This window comes from Macaca fascicularis, chromosome 6, assembly GCF_037993035.2.
Source record: "Macaca fascicularis isolate 582-1 chromosome 6, T2T-MFA8v1.1".
NCBI classification, from domain to species: Eukaryota; Metazoa; Chordata; class Mammalia; order Primates; family Cercopithecidae; genus Macaca; species Macaca fascicularis.
Window position 1 is genome coordinate 157,273,139 of NC_088380.1, and position 20,982 is coordinate 157,294,120.

Consider the following 20,982-nt stretch of genomic DNA (forward strand, 5'->3'; position numbering starts at 1 on the left):
GTTCTGTGCCTGTGGCTGAGCCTGGGCCTCAGTTTCCCCACCTGTACAACTTCATGAGAAAGTCAATCCAAATGATTTCAGAGACCTGACTTTGCTGTTTCACCACTCTCAGCATTTTGGTATCAGACTCCCTTCATTGGCTCCCCAAAACTCCAGGGCCATGTTTCCGGAACAGTGGAAAGCAGGGAACTAGAAATGGGGCCTCAGGAGTTAGAAATAAGGCTTTGGCATTCAGATGTCGTGCCTAGCATGCTGTGACTAGCGATGAGTGTGCAAGGAGTGTTGAAGCAGTAGGAAGATTTGGGGTGGGGCGGGGATTGGGGTAAGGGACCTGCAGAGAAACCAGGGCCTTCCTCAAGGGCTCTGCCCCTCCCGGCTGGAAGGGGCCACTTGGGGCTACCAACAGTAACTGGAGATACTGTGCTTCTCCAGTAGGTCCCACCCCCTCCAGGACGGAGACCCTGGTGGAGGAGACTGCAGCAGAGTCCAGCGAGGATGATGTGGTGGCGCCATCCCAGGTAACTGCAAGGGAGAGGGCTGGCAGCCCAGGGGCCTTAGGATGGAGCCCCAGGCCAGGCTCCTGTCTACTCCATCACTCAGGTCAGGAGTCTGGGTCCCCTCTCTTCAGAGGCCTTGGGCAAGGTCCTGTCTGCAAGGCACTGCATGTGGCCCAGCCAGCAGACCACGGCCAGGCTGCCTCCCTCCCCTCGTAGAGCCCTGAGTAGCTAACCCTTAGGGTCTGTAGAAGGGATTGACCTTGATTCTGGGTGATGTCCAGACAAAAACATTCTTTAGCCAATTTCTTTTAAGGTTACTTACTATCTGTATGTGGCAAAAACTAGTAATTTTCCATTCGCATTAATAAGAAATTTCCTTTTTAAATGTGCCTGTCTAGAAAGTGTATTAGGAGGGTTCAGGAGGCACACACCAAGGGCTGAAGTGCTGCTCTGTGCCTTGCTGTCCGCCCACTCTGCACCGTCAGGGCAGGGCGATCCTAGAGGCCGCAGGCTGCTTTCCTCGCAGCAGGCCGTCACTCGGGCTGGGTTATGGCGGGGGTCGGGGTGGTGGCAGCCTGTTTCACAATGGACTTCTTCAGTCTCTCCTCTCAGGTTATGTGACCCCTGGACTAACCCCAGCCAATTCCCAGGCCTCAAAAGCCACTCCCAAGCCATACTCCAGCCCCTCAGTTTCCTCTACTCTGGCAGCCAAAGATGACCCAGATGGCAAGCAGGAGGCAAAGCCCCAACAGGCAGCAGGCATGTTGTCCCCTAAAACAGGTAAGTTAAGGTCTGCAGGAGGAATTATAGCAGGACACAGAGGGACAGGGCAGTGGGCCCCTTCCTGCTCTCCTGCAGCAACAGTCCTCCCAATGTGGTCCTGTCTGCCCCCAGAGCCTTGCCAAGTGAGACCTTATGGCCCTGCACTGGATCTGGACATGCTCATCAAAGTGCAGGTGGGGCCGGGTGCAGTGGCTCACGTCTATAATCCCAGCACTTTGGGAGGCCGAGGTGGGCAGATTGCTCGAGCCCAGGAGTTCAAGGCCAGCCTGGGCAACAGAGGGAGATCTCATCTCTAAAATGTATTTGAATTAGCTGGTGTGATGGTGCACGCTTGTAGTCCCAACTACTTGAGAGGCCGAGGCAGGAGAATCACTTGAGGCCAGGAGGTTGAGCCTATAGTGAGCCATGATCATGCCACTACACTCCAGCCTGGGTGCTAGAGTGAGGCCCTATCTCAAAAAAAAAAAAAGTACAGGTGGGCCCCACGCCCAGGTGTCTGGCTGCCATGGCCCTGGACAGCCTGGAAGTAGGGGTGTATCCAGGCCCGGGTTGGTGCTGATGCACCTGGTAGGATAACCCCTGCCTCAGAGGAAGCCGCATCTTTTGGCTTGTGCAGCAAGCGTTGGCTCTCTCCAACCATCCCCATCAACTTTTCTTCTCCATAAATAGGCTCACTGTGTGGGTTGTGGGCCATGGGCCCCAGAGGATAGCTTAGACAGTAGGCTGACAGTCATGTCCGGAGGACACTCAGCACATGCAGGAGACCCCAGGCAATAGACTGGCCCCAGGCTGTTCCCACTCACTGTAAAGCCTTGGAAATCCCCTGGCCACTCTGAGCCTCTGTGTCTTAACCATACAAAGCAGGAGTTGATGTATCCCATCTGTGTCAAGGCATGGCACGTGTAGAAAATAGTCACATGGTGTTTGGAGGGCAGAATGGAGTATTCCAGTCACGCGACCTCTGGGGCATCCACTGTCCCTGACCCTACTGGAGCTGAGGTCAAATATGTACCAGCTGGGCACACCTGGGACAGCTCCAGGGCCTCCCCAGCCTTGCTGTTCTGCGTATTTGCAGATAAGCAGCAGAAAAGTGGGCTGGGTGCAGTGACTCGCGCCTGTAATCCCAGCACTTTGGGAGGCCAGAGCAGGCAGCTCACTTGACGTCAGGAGTTCAAGACCAGCCTGGCCAATGTGGTGAAACCTTGTCTCTACTAAAAATACAAAAAACTAACCAGCATGATGGCAGGTGCCTGTACTCCCAGCAACTCAGGCTAAGGCAGGAGAATTGCTTGAACCTGGGAGGTACAGGTTGCAGTGAGCCGAGATTGTACCACCATACTCCAGCCTGGGCAACAGAGCAAAACTCTGTCTCAAAAAAAGCAGCAGCAGAAAAGTGGGCTCTGGGGGGAGAGGTGGCCGGAGCTAACTGTGCCCTCCCCAGCTTCCCTCTCTATTGGCTCCTGCCATCTTGAAGAATCCCCAAAGGATGGAATTGGGCCTCTAGCCGTCCCGGGGCTCCCTCTGCTTAACCTGGCCTGCCCTTCCCAGCCCACTGCAGCTCTAGAGCCAAAAGTTGCCAGAGATCCCGGGTGGGGCTGAGGGGCCAGGTTCACTGCATGCTGCAGGGGGCAGCCCTAGCCTCAGTGTGACATGAGTGTCACATAGAGTGTGACATGGAGTATCCACCTGGGCCTTCCTCCAGGCAAACATCTCCAGGGCCAAACCACCAAGCCACCTTTCAGATCCCAGCGTGCAGGAGTGTTGTGCCCATGAGACCCAGAATGGGGCAGAGACCTCCAAGTCACCTGGAAAGTTAGAGATGGCGAGGGGACCCAGTCATGGGGCTTTCAGCTGCAGCTTGCCCCGGCTGCGTCGGAAGAGAATTGCTGCTCACTTTCTTCCCCAACATTCTTTGTGAGAGGCGGTGCAACAAGGAGACATTTTAGAGGGGGCTGTGGAAGGTTTTTTTTTTACACGTGTAGTCAGCACACAATTATCAAAGGCAAGCAGAGGCGTGGAAAATTCTAAACAAAGGCTGCACCAGAAGTCTCTCCGGCAGGCAGTAACCTGCTTAGTCAGCCACCACGTGTGTAGACACTGCACCCAGCACTCCCCACCTTGCCTGGACACCCTGACCAGGAGGGGCCGAGTGTGGGTAATCATCATTTGAATGTCTGCCTGGCCCCCACTTTTATTCTAAGTCTACAATGTATCATAGGTAGCCTTACTGTTCATCTACCCCTCAGGTTATAGACGGGAAACCAGGCCCTGGGAGGAGAGGGGTCCGGCCAGAATCACACTGAAAGTTGGTGGGAAAGTCAGACCTAGAACCCAGGTGTCCTTCCAGCTCCACACTCCATCTCCCTCCCGTCTGACTTTTCATTTCATTGATAGATTTCAGGCCCTTTCATTCACATTCTGGAATCATTTTCTGTCTCCTACCCTAACTGGAGTTTTTAGTGTAAAGAGACAGGGAAAAGCTGTAAGTTAGAAATGAAGTCAGAGTGTGAAATTGGTGGAAAGATGTGAGCTTAGGAGACCGGCTGGGGCAGAGTGACCGCCAAGCCTTGCTCTCCCCCTCTGTGCCATTGTAAGAAAAGATGGAGTCACTCTCTGTACCCTCTTCGCTCTTGGGTACCATTACGATCTGTCCCGAACTCTCCCAGATCTGAGACCCCACATTCTCTCTCCATAGGTGGAAAAGAGGCTGTTTCAGGCACCACACCTCAGAAGTCCCGGAAGCCCAAGAAAGGGGCTGGGAACCCCCAAGCCTCAACGCTGGCGCTGCAAAGCAACATCACCCAGTGCCTCCTGGGCCAACCCTGGCCCCTGAACGAGGCCCAGGTGCAGGCCTCAGTGGTGAAGGTCCTGACCGAGCTGCTGGAACAGGAAAGAAAGAAGGTGGTGGACGCCACCAAGGAGAGCAGCAGGAAGGGCTGGGAGAGCCGCAAGCGGAAGCTATCGGGAGACCAGCCGGCTTCCAGGACCCCCAGGAGCAAGAAGAAGAAGAAACTAGGGGCCGGGGAAGGTGGGGAGGCCTTTGTTTCCCCAGAAAAGACCTCCACGACTTCCAAGGGGAAAGCAAAGAGAGACAAAGCAAGTGATGATGTCAAGGAGAAAAAAGGGAAGGGGTCTCTTGGCTCCCAAGGGGCCAAGGACGAGCCAGAAAAGGAGCTTCAGAAGGGGATAGGGAAGGTTGAAGGTGGAGATCAAAGCAACCCAAAGAGCAAGAAGGAGAAGAAGAAATCCGACAAGAGTGAGTGACCTCTTCTCCCGGCCCACCCCGAGGGCTGCTGGGCACCCCACGGGGGCGGGAGGGACTCTCAGCCAGCACCTGGTCTAATTCCTCCCATGTAGAAAGGAGAGGCTGAGACCAGCCTGGCCAACATGGCGAAACCCTGTCTCTACTAAAAATACAAAAAATTAGCTGAACGTGGTGACAGGCACCTGTAATCTCAGCTACACGGGAGGCTGAGGTAGGAGAATTGCTTGAACCCGGGAGGCAGAGGTTGCAGTGAGCCAAGATCACGCATATGTACTCCAGCCTGAAAGACAGAGCGAGACTGTCAAAAAAAAAAAAAAAAAAAAAGGCTGAGAAGTGATTTGTCCAGAGTCATGGGGGCAGCTTGTGGCAAAGCCAGAACTCGATTCCAGAGCACTTGGGCCAGCACTGCCAGGAATGCTCCAGAAGGACGAGGAGTCATGTCCTCTTTCCCCAAGCCCAGTGCAGCAGATCTTGGAGGAACCTGCTGCTCCAGCCAGCTCCTGGGTGCAGAATGGACCAGGAACCAGACTGTCAAAATCCTCATCCCAAACCCCATCTTCTCTCTAGACCTCAGTTTCCCCTCCGTAGTAACACTGGCCCTTTACTGAGTGCTGCTCTAGAGACTCAGCTTACAGCAGGACCTCATTTAGGTAGAAATGAGGCTCAGCAGGTAGAAAACTGAGGCTCAGAAGTAGAGACCCTGTTCAGGGCCACAGAGTTTTACTAGGTGGAGCCAGAGTCAAACCTAGGCAGCACTCTTGAGCATCACCCTGGATGGTGGGATGCCAGTGATGCCCGAAGAGCCAGCTTGTTCTAGAACAAGAGTCAGGCACCCTCAGCAGGATATGCAGCTCCTTGGTGCTCAGAACTGTGCTAGATTTCCATTTACAGTACGGATAGATAGTGTCCATTTAAAATAAATTTGCGGGAGTTTTAAAAAGTGAGTTGACCTAAAGAAAAATGGTAGTCATCCAGGTGGTCCATGGATGGGACAGAAATCATGAGCTGGCCCCACTGGGTGGTCGTCACAGCTGCCAGCCCGTTTTATTTTTATTTTTGAGGCAGGGTCCTGTTCTGTCACCCAGGCTGGAATGCAGTGTCAGGAACGCAGCTCACTGCAGCCTCAGCCTCAGCCTCCCAAGCTCAAGCAATCCTCTTGCCTCAGCCCCCCAAATAGCTGGGACCACAGGCGTGCACCACCATGCCCAGCTAATTTTTTGTAGAGACAGGTCTCACTATGTTGCCCAAGCTGGTTTTGTACTCCTGGGCTTGAGCGATCCATCTGCCTCAGCCTCCCAAAGTGCTGGGATTGCAGGCATGAGCCACTGCGCCCAGCCCTGCCGGCCTGTTGTGATGGCTCCCGGTGGTGTGGGGAGAACTGGGAGCCCTGCCCTGTGCGCCTCCCAACATTGACCCCAGCACTTAGGATTACCATCTGTTGTTCAAGAACTTTAGTTTCTTCCCTTAGGAAAAAAAGACAAGGAAAAAAAAGAAAAGAAGAAAGCAAAAAAGTCCTCAACCAAAGATTCTGAGTCACCGTCCCAGAAGAAAAAGAAGAAAAAGGTAGAGAGTTCCTGAGGGGTCTCAGGCCAGAAAACGGACCCAAACCCAAGCCCCCTCCTACACACCCAGACCTGGTTCCTGCCCCCTTCCCATTTTCAGGGCCCAGTGGGGGCGTCATAAGTTGTGACACACCAGGGAAGAGGCTGGCAGCGCATGTTCCCTGAGCATGTGGAAGCTGCAGAAGTGGGCTGCCTGAGCTAGAAGGGTGTTGGGGAAGGAAGGAGAGACTCCCTGCGCCCAGCACAGGGAAACCAGGTAGACTGGCAGGTTTCCAGGTGAGAGGAAACGTTGCCTGGGCTGCGTGTGCCCCAGCTGGCAGGCTAGCCCTGAACAACAGCTGTCCTTACGGCCTGGGGCCTCAGCACCTCAGACACAGATGAAGTTCTCACCTTGGCCAGCAGGGCCTCAGCTGTATTTAGGAGAGCTGAATGTTTGCCTCTGCCCTTGGAGGTTCCTGCAGAGCCAGTATCTGTTCTAGAGGAATTCACTAGTCCTCAGGAGTTGGGGGCAGCAGTGGGTGGGGAAAAGCTGCAGGTCTGAGAGCCTCTCGTACTTCCCTCCTCACAGAAGAAGACAGCAGAGCAGACTGTGTGACGGGCACCAGCACCAGCACCAGGCACAGGTATGCTTCCCAATCATTCCTGAGCATTCAGGGCGGGAGGACAGCTCTGGCATCCACTGTTGTCCCAGAGAGCCAGGCAGACCTGATAGGTGGGCTCTAAGGGGAAGGAGGCTGGGGAAAGAGGTTCTATTGCCAAGGGTCCGTGGGGCCGGTGGGGTGACATCAGGAGCTGGCACTGCAGCATCAGAAGGATCCAGAACAGTAATGGCAGTGGCTGGCACTGAGTGCACCCTGGGTGCAGGCGTTGTGCATGCTTTAGGGAGTGCGCCCTGGGATGGAGCCTGGTTTCTCCTACACTTGGGTCCAGTTTGGTTTCTCCTTCACTTGGGTCCAGTTCCTTTTCCTCGTGATCCTGTAACTTGGGGGCATTTCCTTTTGGGAAGGAAGATGGTTTGCTCAAGATGAGCTATCACCACGGATCTATGCTTCCCTATGGAGGACAGGCCCTGCCAAGTGGTGGTGACAGTTAGCTGCTCCACCTGGCTGTGCTGGCCCTGAGGTCACCCAGCCTCCTGTAAAGGGGAGTGATGCAGAGCCCGCCTCCTGGGCCGATGGTGAGGCTTATGTGAAGCTCAGCTAAACACTAAAGGACTCAGTCCAGTTCCCAGAACATTCCAAGTGCTAAAAAAAAGTCCGCTGTGGTTAATGCCTCTCCCCTGCATTGGAGATGCCAGGTTTCATTTTCCTTGCCAGGGAAAAGGGTCAGGAAATTTGACGTCTGCGTGTGTTTCCTTCCCCCAGGGATTTCCTAGCCAAGCAGTGGCCATCCCCATGCCTCTGACCTCCGCTGACCTCTGCCCACCATGGGCTGGAACTAAACTGTTACCTTCCCTCGCTCCACAGAAGAAGACAGCCAGCTGCAGGGGTCCCTGTGTTGGCCAAGCCAGTGAGCCTGCAGGGAGGCTGGTCCGAGGAGAAAGTGGACCAGCTCCCATGACCTCACCCCACTCCCCCAATACAGGACGCTTCGTATAGATGTGTACAGTATATGTATTTTTGTAAGTGACCTCCTCTCCTTCCGCAGACCCCACAGGCCCAAAGGCTTCGGGACTTCCCACCACCTTGCTCCACAGATCCAGCTAGGCCTGACCTGTGCCTCATCCCATGCCACTCGGTCTCGGGCTGATCCCGAGGCTTTGTCTTCCTCTCATCAGTTCTTTTGGTTGTGTTTTCTGTTTTGTTTTGTTTTTTTAAATAACTCAAAAAAATAAAAGACTTGGAGGAAGGGTGCAAGCTCCCAGTGCATCTGGGGCACACATTTCTCGGGACTGTCTTGCCGACACTCGGGATTCCTTCTTGCCTGCGTGTTGAGGCTGTGGGTGACTGTGGTTAGTGGGTCAGGCGGTGAGCTTAAGAGACGCAGTGAAGTGCCTGGGTGCCGAATTGGTGGGGAAGGCTTCCTGGATGAGGTGGCATCTAAACTAAAGGATGGTCATGGTTGATTTCCTGTTGCCAGAGTAAGTCATGCAAATACCCAAAGACAAGAAATGGAAGGGGCTGAGAATCCTTGAGTTAGGCCTCAAGCTAGGGGCAGGCTCCCTGGAGGTGCATGGTGAACAGCTGTGGCAGGCACAGCAGGTCTAGGAAAGTCAGAAGTGAGTTGCCCCTCACATCGAGCTCACCATGATTCTGTGGTGGTGAGGGCAAGAAGTGGATGAACATGAAAGACAGGATGATGTCTTGGGTGTGGACTGAGGGAGGGGAGGGGTAGCAAGGGAGGTGGTCTGCTGCTCCAGGCTGGAAATGCGGAAGCCCACTTCCCTGGGCCCAGAGCCTTATGGAACACCAGGGGTCCTGGAGATGTCTCCAAAGCTTTTAGCCTCATGCTGGAAACCGCCAGAGGCAGTGCAGGAAAGGAATGCGCGGCTGGAGGTGTCAGAGACCCAGGTTGGCATTCAGCTGCACCCTTGACTCGGGGCCTGGGGCCAGACCCTCCCCCATCTGGCCTCTCCTCTGAAGCATGTTGCTCTAGAACAGAACTACAGAGTATTGTCCTCATTGGGTCTTGTTTGACCCACAGCAAGACTTCAAAATTAAACACGGGGTGATTGCATGGCAGTTCTTGATTTCTGGCTCCTCTTAAAAAGACAACATCTGGCAATGGGGGCTGTGCTCCCTCCTGGCAGCAACCAGATAGAGCTGAGTAGCAGTCAGCCCCTTAGGTAGGGCATGGGTGCCCAGTCTTCCACAGTCCCCTACTTCCTGTCCATCCTGACACGGAGGCCCTGTTTCGGTTGCCATCTGTCATCACATTCGCACTGTTCTTAGTATAGAAATGAAATTGGGGACATAGGAAAATGAAAGCTGTACCAAGAAGAGCTTGTGCTTAAACTAGGCAAGAGCCTATTTCTTTTTGGAAGTAAAGAGTGTTCGTGTGTGTTAAACATGTTATCAAGTATGTCTGTGTCCAAAGACTGCAGGCCCCCCAGGCATCTCTGGGTTCCTTGGGCTGCATTCTCTCACCTAAGTGACTGGATTTAGCATCTTTAGTTACCTCTTCAGGATAAATGAACTAGATCCCAACAGAAGAGCCAGGAGCCAGAGTGTTCTACTTACTACCTTTTATTTAACCATGGCCCTGAGAGCTGATACAAGCTTGGCTGAGCAGAGGGAACTAGGGGTCAGCAGAAAGGATTATGGGTGGAAAATCTTGGCTCTTCCTTGGGGAGTGATGCTGGGGAAAGGGAAGAGAGTGGCTCAGCGTGCAGGTAAATAGGCTAGAAAAGCCAAGGCCAAAGGCCAGAGGGGAAAGGACAGTCAGCCTGTCCAGCCTGGGGATAGGGTTATCCCTTCTTCCTGTGCCTTCCCACCTTGTCCATAAGCCCAGATCTCAGAGCCTTGTGTTGGAGGCTGCCGTGATGTCAGGAATGGGGTTCCGTCTAGCTTTTGGCCACCTCCTGGGACCTCACGCCCCTGTTGACAAATGGAGTTGGGCAGCGGGGCCTTGCTGTGTTATCTGCTGTTCCGACTTGGTTTTTCGTTTCCAAGGGTGACGAAGAACCAGGCACCAGGGTCTCATGGGATGAGGTACAGGGTGGGAGATGGGGGAGGGGCTGGGGGCCGAAGGGAGCAAGAAAGCTGTAGCTGTGCGGGGCCGGCAGGATGTGGAAGACCGCCTCTGCTGCTCTCACATGGGGACTGGAGAAAGAAGCAGCAGGTTGAGGTTGGGGTCACGCATTTGTTGTCCCTGCCCCTTCCTAACATCCTGGACCTGCAGAGCCGTTGAGGACTGCCCACCCTCCCCTGCCCCCTGCTTGGGTCCAAGTAATGACCATCATGGATTTGTATAACTCCCCACAGCCCCCCAACCCTGTTCCTCCATCTGTGAAATGGACATTCCAGGGATGTTGGAGAGTGGCCCAGCATCACACTCCTTCACCTGCCCACAAAGGAGCTGACCCCGCCGGGAATGAGCTGCTGGTGACCAGATGCCCCTCTGCAAGGCCTTTACCTGGGCCCAGATCCTGCTTGGTCACACCCAGCCCAGAAGACGGGTCCTCCAGTTCCAGTGACTCTGCAAAGGAGCAGCAAGTCCATTTGTCACTTGAAGTGCAGCCTACCTGACCCAAGATACCTGAGGGCAGTGCTTCCCACCTAGCCGCAGGCTTAGTGCCTGGGAAAGCAGGTGCCCAGGGAAGGACAGCTGCAAGCAGCAACGAAGAGGTATAATGGGGACTTGAGTGAGAAGAGGGTGATGAAATGAGATGGGTGGGCCTGTAGGACTCCTCCTTGCTAGAGGATGGTGCGTGGATGCATGAAATTCACAGATGAAAGGACTGACGGATAAGTGAACAAATAGATGAGTGGATGTAAGAGGAGAGATGACAAATGGACAAATAGGAACACACAGATGGGTGGATGGATAAGGGGCTGGATGCATGACTACGTCACTGCCCCCAGGAACTGCCATCCCGGGTGTCCTGGTCCCGTGAGCTTCAGAGGGGACCTCTTGCCCCTCAACCTTCCTAGTCCTTCCTGGTCCTCTGACACTGGCACAGTGCGACTGCTTACCACTGCAGTTCTGGTGCCCGCGGCTTCTGGTGTTGGGGACCTCCGTGCCGTTGGGGAAGACACACCAGCAATAGCCGGTGCTCCCATAGCACTGGAGCGGCAGATAGTTGCCGTTCTCGTCGCACTTGGGCCTGAATGAACCCGGGTGGACAGCAGGGATGCGGCTGACCTCTTCCTGGCACTTGGTCAGTACTGAAGCGACAGGCATGATGAGGACACAGTGAGTGAGTGAGCTCTGAACCAGGGTCTGAGCAGAGCTAGAGACCCACACACCACTGCTGTGGGCCTAATGCCTTCTTCCCAAGTGGCTTTACTCACTCCAGCCATCACACGGATGGGAAAACTGAGGCCTAGACCAACAAGGTCTGAGAGCAAAAAGGAAGTGAATGGCCATGTGTCCAATTCACCTCAGAAGTTGATGGTTTCTTCTGACACTCAAAGCCCATTACAGTTTTGGGCCAGGCACAGTGGCTCATGCCTATAATCCCAGCACTTTGGGAGGCGAGGTGGGCGGGTCACTTGAGGTCAGGAGTTCGAGACCAGCCTGGCCAACATGGTGAAACCCCGTCTCTACTAAAAATACAAAAATTAGCTGGGCGTGGTGGTGCATGCCTGTAATCCCAGCTACTCGGGAGGCTGAGGCAGAAGAATTGCTCGAACCCAGGAGGCTGAGGTTGCAGTGAGCTGAGATCGCACCGCTGCACTCCAGCCTGGGCAACAGAGCCAGACTCCATCTCAAAAAAAAAAAAAAAGACCATTATAGTTTGGAATTGCACTTCGATTCTGATTCTAGAGAAAAGCGATGGGCTCCTTGGTAAGTCTAAGCTTCCTGTTGCTGAGAGTTCCCAAGCAGAGAAATGGGGGTTACCGTGTGTTGGAGATGTCTTAGAGGGGTTTAAGCATCAGCTAGGAGTTGTTGGAGGTAGCATGGAAGGTGCCTTCTATGAATCTGATGCAGAAACTGAGGCCCCGGCCAGGGTGGCCCTTTGACCTTCTACTTCAAGACCCTGAATCCCAGAGGGAAGAAAACTTGTCCAGAGTTACATAGCAAATTAGAGACAGCACCAGGATAGAAACAGCACTCTGGCTTTGGGGCTAAAAACATCCTAGTCTGCGTTGTCCATGAGGTGGGAAATGCCCAGAGCTCTCTTGGCAGCAGCTGTGACCTTGGCGCCCTCATTGGGTTGTGGGCAGCGCTGGGGCAAGGTCATTACAAGGATTCCTTCCTGCGGTGTTTCGGGCGGGTTCTGCCCCAGGCCCCCTGTGCTGTACCATCCTCCATGAGAAAGGTCACCTGTACCCTGTGGTGACAGGCCTCTGTGGGCCCTTAGGAACCCTTACACAAGATGGGGGTGAGTCAGGGGCGGGGAACAGCCAAACCAAGAAGGAACAGACAGGAGAGAGAAGTGAGAGCTGAGAGGATGGGAGATTCCGCGGCGCTGGGACCAGGGAGTGCTGGAGGCCCCGGCCTCAGCAGCTCCAGGAGAGCCCCGAGGGTCGAGAAGCCCTCGCACCCTAAAGCTCCGACTCCCTGTACCTTTTGGTGGAGCCTCAGTGGGCTTTTGCTCCAAGGAGTGCTTGCTCATTTCAAACAAGAGCCAATGGTGCATCCAGCTCTCAAAGACCTAATAGGGATAGAGGTGGAGGTCAGGTTCAATAGCCACCACCAAGCCCCTACACTGCCTGGCTTTGCCCCTGGGGACAGAAACATGCAGGGCCAAATAGGGCCCCGACACCCGGGTCCAGCGGCAGCCTCTTAAAGGCCCATGGGGCTGAGCCCCACGCACTGCAGCCTCCAGGTTTTGGAAGTGCTGGGAAACCCCTTCAGCTTCCTGAGAATGGCCTCCCCTGCCCACCCTCACCCCACCTCTCCCAGCCCCGCCCTAGACATTGGAGGAAAGAGTTCCCAAGCAGGGAAACCTGCTGACCTTCCAGTCCAAGGTCTCCATGGTGCTCTTAAGGTGTCTCAGGTTCTCCGGGAAGCTCCCCTTCAGCGGGGGGTACACCTTCAGGGGGTCAGCATTCTACAGGGTGGCAGAGCAGGAAGGATGGTTCAAAAAGGGCTCCCTGGCAGGCAGTGTGAAATGTGTAGCCCATGTTCCCTTGGTCTTCCATTCTGAGGAATGGACCAGAGCCGCACCAAGCCTAAACCCTGGACTTCAGCCATGCTGGGAGGGGAGGGAAGGGGTAAGGGCAATCCAGCTGTTCAGCTACAAGACTGCAGGGTTGCGAGTCCAGTTCCAGACTCCAGGCAAGCTCTACCAACAAGCCCCAGTGTCCTCCCTGTGGATGGCTGCTCAGCTTTCAGGTCTCACCTGCTCCAGAAGGTGAGGACCCAACCTTGACTGCCCCCAGCTAGGCCAAGTCCTCTGCCTCTTTCTTCACAAAGCCCCCTGCACTTCTGTCATCACCTGGTCACTTGTCTGTCTCCCACACTAGCCTGGGATCCCCACGGCTTCAGGAGTTTGGTCCAATTGCTCCCCGCTGTGGGCCCAGAGCCTTGCACAGTGCTGGCACAGAATAGACACGCAGTACAAATTTGGGGAGGAAAAACCAAAACTACGGGTATCTTGAGCAAGTCACTTCCAAGCTTTGAGCCTCAGTTTCCTTTTTTATTTTTATTTTTATTTTTTTGAGATGGAGTCTCACTCTGTCACCCAGGCTAGAGTGCAATGGTGTGATGATCTCGACTCACTGCACTTCCCGGATTAAAGTGATTCTCCTGCCTTAACCTCCTGAGTAGCTGGGATTACAGGTGCCTGCCACCACGCCCGGCTAATTTTTGTATTTTTAGTATAGACTTTCACTATGTTGGCCAGGCTGGTCTCGAACTCCTGACCTCAGGTGATCCACCCGCCTCGGCCTCCCAAAGTGCTGGGATTACAGTTATGAGCCACTGCGCCCAGCCGAGCCTGTTTATCTCAAAAATGCGGAGAGGCCGGACTACATATAACATTTAAGGGTCACCCTTGTATTCAGTAATCCGGAGAGTACATGCTGAAAATCTGCCATGAACCAGGTATACAGGCTTTGGAGCTCGACCTGGCCAGGGTCCTGGGTGGGCAGGCAGGGCCACCCGGCTAGCTCCCTGCACTCACCTGGAGCAGGTGCATCACATGGTCCTCCGTCATGTTGCCATACTTGGTGGCATTCTGCATGGGCTGTGGGAGGAAGGAACAGAAAGTTACCAGCGCTGGTCCCTGGAGCAGGGGGTGTGGAGCAGGAGCCAGTTGCTGGGATCTAGATAAGAGACTGGAATCCCAGGCACTTGGTCAATGGTTCCATCTCTGCCACCTCCAAACATGAGAGCTCTAGCAACTCACTTTAGCTTTCTGCCTCAATGTCCTCATTGGTCAAACTGGCATAAGCTTTCCTGCCTAGGGTTTTGTCCACAGCACAGTATTGTGAATATAAATACTGTCAATGCATGATAGCAAGGTCTTTGAGAATGGGAGAGGACAGTAAGATGCTATAGGAAATGAGAAGCACTTTGTAAACTGTAGAGGGCTGAGCCTTCCTCCCAGGGATGGCGCCAAGAGACTCTTCACCTGTGCCCTCCACACCTGGGAGCCCTATTCTTCCTGAGACAGGCACTGTGCCTCCCGCAGCAGTCAGGACCCCTCCCCAGCTGGGCTCTCCTCCCTGCCCCTTCCCTTGGCACTGTCCTCCATCCAGGTAGGATAACCTTGCCCCTCCCACCACCCTGGGGCTGTCCTTACCCCCTGGGCTCCCATGGGTAGCGCCTGCATCAGCAGCGGGGTTGCCATGCGCATCTTGCTCACAGGCTTGGGAGCTGTGGGGACAGGAACGAGGATAAGTGTGGCCCTGGTGCCCAGGGAGGAGGGTATCAGACCCAGATGAGGAAGGGCTGGAATTCCAAACCAGAGGGAGAGGACAGTGGACCCAGCTGGGTGCAGGGATGGGGGTCTCTGAGGTGAGCGACAGTGGGAGGTGGGGGGTGTCAGGACGTAGGGGTGCACGCACGCTTGGGAAGCTTCATGCGCAGGTTCTCCAGCTGCAGGCTCTGGGTGGTGACTGTCAGTTTGTCCAGCCGGCCCTGCTGCTGGTACAGGAAGTAGGCAGTGGTGGCCTGGCCAGCCAGAAGCAGAGTCACCAGGATGGAAAAGCCTGTGTACAGGGCTCCGCGGCTGCACTTGCTGTGGGAGGTGGGGAGGATAGGTCAGAGGAGGATCCACAGTGGTTCTCCCCAAGGGCTGGCTAGGAATGGGGAAATGTATACCCCCATCTCCATCAGCCCCCTAAGCCACCCCTAACAAACCATGCACTTGAAGCACAAACAATAAGCTGGCTATGGAAATGCAGCTTGAAGACCTCGCCCTGCCCCTCCTTCCAACCATCGATGTGCCTGAAGTCCTCCCTGGCAGAGACCCTGCAGCTGCCACGGGCCTGACTTGAACAAAGAAGAGCAAAGAGGCATGCTCCTTGTCCTCTCTGGACCTTGGTGTCCTGCCTGTGCGATGACAGGTTGAGGTGGGGGGTTCTCCCCAGGCTCCCTTTGCCATGCAGATCTCCCGAGGATCAGGGCTGCCCTCAAGGGGAACGGGTTTGGTTTTTGTTTTGGTTTTTTTTTTTCTGCTGGCAGGATCAACCAAGTATGTTATTTGTTTTCATCAACAACAACAAAAAAGATTGTATGTGCTTACCAAGTAAAGGCAAGGGAGTTTTCACCCCTCTGCCCAACCTCCCACCCTCACAGTGAAATCAGATTTAAGGAGAAAAGGAAAGGAAGTGGGACCAGGACAGCAGAAAATGTGGCCCACCTGAGAAGAAGTGGGGCCTGGCCATTTTAGGAGTGGGTTCGGGGAGCCTTGGACAATGTCAGGCTGAAGCAGGGCCAGGCACCACCCACTCTGGGACCATCCTCTGCCCAGGCTCTCCATGTCTTTGAGCATGTCCCTGCCAGTCTCTGTGCCTCTGTTCCCTCATTTGTCACATAGGTGCCCCCACCTCTGCGATTCTAGAATTTGGCGGGTTTCTTCTTTTAAGCAAGAACTCAATACAAGGGCCAAAGTATTTCAAATGGTAATATCCACCCTGCAGGGAATGGGCAGGAGTATAGGTACCTAAGCCTGTGTGGCCTGGATGAATTTCTCATGCTCCCTAGACTCATCATCCAGACCCTCAGACCTCAGCGAGCCCTTGTATCTGTGGGCCTTGGATGCGATTTTGGGGGTGCATGCATATGTTACCCTACAGGGGATGTAAGGATCCTGCCCCTGCACCCTGGGAGTTTCTGATCTGTTCTTTGACGACCCCAGGGGTGGGACTACTAGGACCCTAGTCTAGGTGTTGCCAACATGAAGGTGTTGGGAGGTGATCCGGCCACAAGGTCTTCTCCCTCATGAATGGGATTAGGTGCCCTGTAAGAGGGCTTGACAGAAGGAGTTGGTTCTCTCTTGCCCTTCTGCCTTCCACCATGTGAGGACACATCAAGGAAGCCCCTCACCAGGCTGGGCGTGGTGACTCATGCCTGTAATTCCAGCACTTTGGGAGGCCGAGGTGGGTGGATCACTTGAGGCCAGGAGTTCAAGACCAGTCTGGCCAACATGGCGAAATCCTGTCTACAAAAAATACAAAAAACTTAGCCAGGCATGGTGGTGTGCACCTCTAGTCCCAGCTAGTCGGGAGGCTGAGGTGGCAGAATTACTTGAACCCGGGAGGCGGAGGTTGCAGTGAGCTGAGATGGCGCCACTGCACTCCAGCCTGGGTGACAGAAGGAGACTCTGCCTCAAAGAAAAGAAAAGAAAAAAAAGAAAAGAAAAGAAAGAGGGAGGGAGGAAGGGAAGGAAAGAAGGCAAGCAAGCTAGGCCGGGTGTGGTGGCTCACACCTGTAATCCCACTTTAGGAGGCAGAGTCAGGCAGATCACCAGAGGTCAGGAGTTCGAGACCAGCCTGGCCAACGTGGTGAAACCCTGACTATACTAAAAATACAAAAGTTAGCCGGGCGTGGGCCAGGTGCGGTGGCTCACACCTGTAATCTCAGCACTTTGGGAGGCCAAGGCGGGCGGATCACCTGAGGACAGGAGTTCCAGGCCAGCCTGACCAACATTGGTGAAACCCCATCTCTACCAAAAATACAAAAATTAGCCGGGCGTGGTGGTGAGCACCTGTAATCCCAGCTACTCGGGAGGCTGAGGCAGGAGAATCACTTGAACCTGGAAGGTGGAGGTTGCAGTGAGCTGAGATCATGTCATTGCACTCCAGCCTGGGCAACAGAGTGAGATTCCATCTCAAAAAAGAAAAATATATATATGTGTGTGTGTGTGTGTGTGTGTGTGTGTGTGTGTGTGTGTGTGTGTGTGTGTGTGTGTGTGTGTGTGTATAAAGTGAGCTGAGATTGTGCCAGTGCACTCCATCCTGGGGGATAGAGTGAGACTCTGTCTCAAAAAACATAACAAAACAAAAACGAAAAAAAGAAAGCCGCTCCAGAACTGTGAGAAATAAATTTCTGGGTGTTTTTTTTTGTAAATTACACAGTCTGTTGTATTCTGTTAAAGCGGCACAAAATGGACTAAGACAGACCCATTGCGGACTGCCAGGATGAGGCTGCACCCTGCCTACTCCAGCAACCAGCAAGGATGGTTTAGGAAGCTCCAGGAGTCCCTTCTGCCTAGTAACTGATGACATCACAGACTGGCTCATTCTCATTGGCTTGCTGCGTGTCAGTCTGTGCTTTCTGGGGTAAGGCCCCGCCCAAGGGAGAGTTATTCTAGAAGGAAATAGCAAAAACCCGACACAGGGGGGAAAGTGGGGAAACCAGACAGGAAGGGAAAACAAATTCTACTTCTTGGCCTTACCAAGGAACAGGGGTAGCCTGGCCTGGGTTCAGGCTCTCCAGCCTGATCCTCCACCTGCTTAGTGCTTCTGCAACCCCACACCCAATTCTAGCCCCAGCTCTACCTCCCACACGCGACATGGGAAAGTACCTTCCCCTGTCTGCCCCACAGTTCCTCAGGAGGCCTAAGAATCTAGAGATTCACCCTGAAGACGAGACCACATAACCTGGATTGGAATCCTGGCTCTGGAGTCCGTTAGTTCTGGGACCATCTAAGTTGCTTTAGCCTCTGTGTGAGTAAAATCGGGTAAAACATCTGCTCCAAGGCTGTTACGTTCAATAAGATGATGAGGGTAAAGCTTTTGGCTCCACACCTAGCACATTGTTAGCACTCTATAAATAAATTACACTCAGTGCGATTCTCAGGGAGTTTGTAGTTAAGTTTAGCATCTGCTTTTCTTCCTCTTTATGCATCTTGAATGCCTGTCCCCTGGTTCTGGTAGAGTGCCAACTCTTGTCACCCCCCTCTTTATTTCCTCATTTATACTACCTTCTTCTGCAATTTAAAAAAAAATAAAATAAAAATAAAAGCCAAAGTCAGGAGCCAACCAGAGCTAGCAGGAATCATGACACAGATGTTGCCAGGCAGAAGCATTCAGAAAAGCCTCCAAAACAGGCTCCAGTCTGGAATGGCCTAAGCACACATGGCCAGCTTTAGAAGCAGTAACTGAATAAAGGGAAAACTAGGCAAGGATTAGACAAGGGGACATGCACTCTGAACACTGAGCCCAACTGGGTCTGTAAATCACTGAGTGGTTGGAGCTCAGAGGGGTCCCACCTCCCCTCCCCACAAAATGCACCTCTGAAAGGGGGCCAGATGGAGGAGTGAGCTCACACTTTGATGTCAGACTAGTCCCGGTTCAAATTCTGCCTCCAACCACTCACTAGCTATGATTTCTCGGGTAAGTCACTTACCAATGTGAGCCTCAATTTCCTCTTCTGTAAAAAGGGACAACAAAAGTACCTGATTCATAGGGTGACTGTAAGAATTAAAATTGAGTTTAGCCCTTACATATGTGTCCCGCAAATAATCATAGTACTAACTAACAGTGGCTGAGGCCTGGTGACAGGTACACAGTGGATGAGAACTATTGTGGCTATTATATTATTACTGAGACTCAGGGAGAGGCAGTGATTTATCCAAGGTCACGCGTGGCCTAGACCAGAATCCATTCCTCACAAAAGAGTCTGCCCTCCTTGCCATGGGATTCCCTGGGGTTTTCACAGGCCACAGCTCTAATGGTCTGCAGTGGGTGACCTTGTTCCCCAGAACATAGCTTGTCATAACATCTCTGCAGGGCTCTCCCAAATCCCTTTCTGCCTGGCAACAGCTGACATCACACCTAGCTGTAAGTCCCTGTAGATTGCAAATTACTTTTTGAAGATTGGAGTAGCAGGGCCATTGGGGTAACAGCCTTCTAGCCCTTTTTGAGGGAAACACGTGGGTGAGGCTATTTTGGGGCTGGGAAGTGGGGCCTGGGGTCCTCTGGATGGCTGTGCTGGCCTCTGGCTGCAAGGGAGAGGGGCACAGGCAAGGATATGACCCTGATCAACCCTGAGCCCCCTCCAGAAATTTAACCAAAGCCTATCCCTCCTTTCTTGCCTGCCCCCAACATCTCACAATCCCTCCTGTGATGGCAGAACGTCTCCATCTACTCTGTAGACACCTGCAGCTATCATTCCCCTGATCTGTGGTAATTAGGAGGGAAATCCTCTGTGAAGAACTGCTTCTACCATCCTCTTTTAGAAACTCTGTTTCTCCACTGGGATCTTGAACATTTTCAAAATCTGGTCCAAGGTCTTTATTTTTATTTTATTTTATTTTATTTTATTTATTTATTTATTTGAGACAGAGTGTCACTCTGTTGCCCAGGGTGGGGTACAGTGGCACGATCTTGGCTCACTGCAACCTCTGCCTCCCGGATTCAAGTAATTCTCATGCCTCAACGTCCCAAGTAGCTGGGACTACAGGTGTATACCACCATGCCTGGCTAATTTTTGTATTTTTAGTAGAGACGGGGTTTCAACATGTTGGCCAGGCTGGTCTCGAACTCCTGGCCTCAGCTAATCTGCCTGCCTCAACCTACCAAAGTGCTGGGATTACAGGCGAGAGCCGCCACATGCAGCCTGGTCCAAGACCTTTAACCTAGCATTCACGGCCCAGCTTCAGTGGGGTCTCAAAGCCCGTGGATAGCATGTGAAACTCTAGGGAGAGAACCCAGGCTCTCTTCTGCTTTTCAGAAGGAGGGGGTCTGATGCAAGGAAAGTTACAAACTCCTGCTCTTAAAGGAACCCCTTCATTTGACAAGAGAGGGAGCCGGAGCCCAAAGCAGGCCAAAGACTTGCTCAAAATCACCCAAAAAGTCAATGTTAGAGTCAGAGCCTGAATCCCTCTTTCCTGTGACTCCCAGCCAGTGCTTCTTCCCAGCACATGCGCACAGCTCTGCAGTCCAGGATTTGTGTGCCCTTTCCTGGTGCTCACACGTACCTCTCTGGGGTTCCAGGGCGCCGGCCCAGCATGGGCAGTTGCTCATTGTTGGAGATCAGGTCGCGCTGGTCATCCATGACTGGCTTCTGATCTTCCTGACAGCTTCTCCTGCTGCTCCTGTACATCTGGGACCCTGAACCCCTGGCTCACCTCTTAAAGTTGGTGCTGGAGAGGAATCTGATTCGTCCACAGGAGGCCACTCCGCCCACTTGGTAGATGTGGAAGTGAAAGCTACAAAGGCTGGAAATACCCCACTTTGGTGAAGCTGCCTTTTGAGGGGCAGGATGTGGGGCGGGGGGGCTCCCCAGGCAGGTAGAAAGGCCAGCACGATCCCATTGGCTGCCCAGGGCCCTCATCACTTGTTTCTGGGCAGGCCTTTGGATTCATAAGGCTCTTTGAATGTTTGAAGAAACAGACATATGTCCACTCCCTAGACAGGAAAGCACTTTGAATCAGAAGACACCTTTGTTTGTCTCCCCTTCTCTCCCACAGATGAGTGGGTGCAGAAAGGGGCTGTGCACCTTCAGTGAGCTCAGACAAGTCCTCTTCTCTGGCCTCCGTTATGTCATTATGTCGTCTCAAACATGCGGGAGGAAGTTTGGACTACCTGCAGGGGTGAAAACATTTCTTTTCTTTCCCTGTTTAGGTTCTTAAGTTGAGATACTCCCCTGAAAACAAAAGTCAAGTTAACAAAAGAAAAATCAGCCAAAGTTTATTAACACGTGCCGAACCCATTATGCAGCAGCGGCCTCAGTGGAGAAGTATTTCTCTCTCAAGGCAGTGGTTTAGGGGCCTTGCTTAAATAGTATTTTAACAAAGAGCCATAAGTCCCATAGAGTGACAGGACAGAGAAGAGGGTATCTTCAGGGTTCCAAAGGGCTGGAAGTGTAGGAAGAT

General features: G+C 53.3%; 2 protein-coding genes across 42 annotated transcripts in view; one reads left to right on the forward strand and one right to left on the reverse strand.

Moving 5' to 3' along the window:
* The window catches only part of TCOF1 (treacle ribosome biogenesis factor 1), a 39,859-nt gene extending 31,900 nt beyond the window's left edge, over positions 1 to 7,959 (forward strand). For 13 of the 40 annotated variants that reach the window (XR_012414254.1, XR_012414255.1, XR_012414267.1 and 10 more), the window contains 3 exons: positions 433 to 518; positions 1,097 to 1,277; positions 3,976 to 4,510. Coding sequence is in view for 16 of the 40 variants with exons in the window: in XM_005558252.5 (XP_005558309.3) it covers positions 433 to 518; positions 1,097 to 1,277; positions 3,976 to 4,536; positions 6,014 to 6,108; positions 6,676 to 6,702 (950 nt within the window). In the remaining 24 variants the exon portion in view is untranslated. Of the gene's footprint in view, positions 1 to 432; positions 519 to 1,096; positions 1,278 to 3,975; positions 4,538 to 6,013; positions 6,109 to 6,675; positions 6,731 to 7,471 lie in introns of those variants that run through there. The other 27 variants (XM_005558252.5, XM_005558256.5, XM_005558254.5 and 24 more) reach the window with 4 other exon arrangements.
* A 1,317-nt stretch (positions 7,960 to 9,276) lies between these two features.
* On the reverse strand, positions 9,277 to 20,218 carry CD74 (CD74 molecule). Of its 2 annotated transcripts, XM_005558265.4 has the most exons (9): positions 20,086 to 20,218; positions 14,726 to 14,898; positions 14,461 to 14,534; positions 13,840 to 13,902; positions 12,670 to 12,765; positions 12,279 to 12,366; positions 10,742 to 10,933; positions 10,182 to 10,244; positions 9,277 to 9,868 (listed from the first exon to the last, which is right to left on the reverse strand). In XM_005558265.4, the coding sequence occupies exons 1-9, from the start codon at positions 20,208 to 20,210 to the stop codon at positions 9,858 to 9,860; spliced, it is 885 nt and encodes a 294-aa protein (XP_005558322.1). In that variant the 5' UTR covers positions 20,211 to 20,218; the 3' UTR covers positions 9,277 to 9,857. The 2 variants fall into 2 exon arrangements, with proteins under 2 accessions (XP_005558322.1, XP_005558324.1); XM_005558267.4 differs by lacking the exon at positions 10,742 to 10,933.
* Between the last annotated feature and the right edge of the window lie 764 nt (positions 20,219 to 20,982).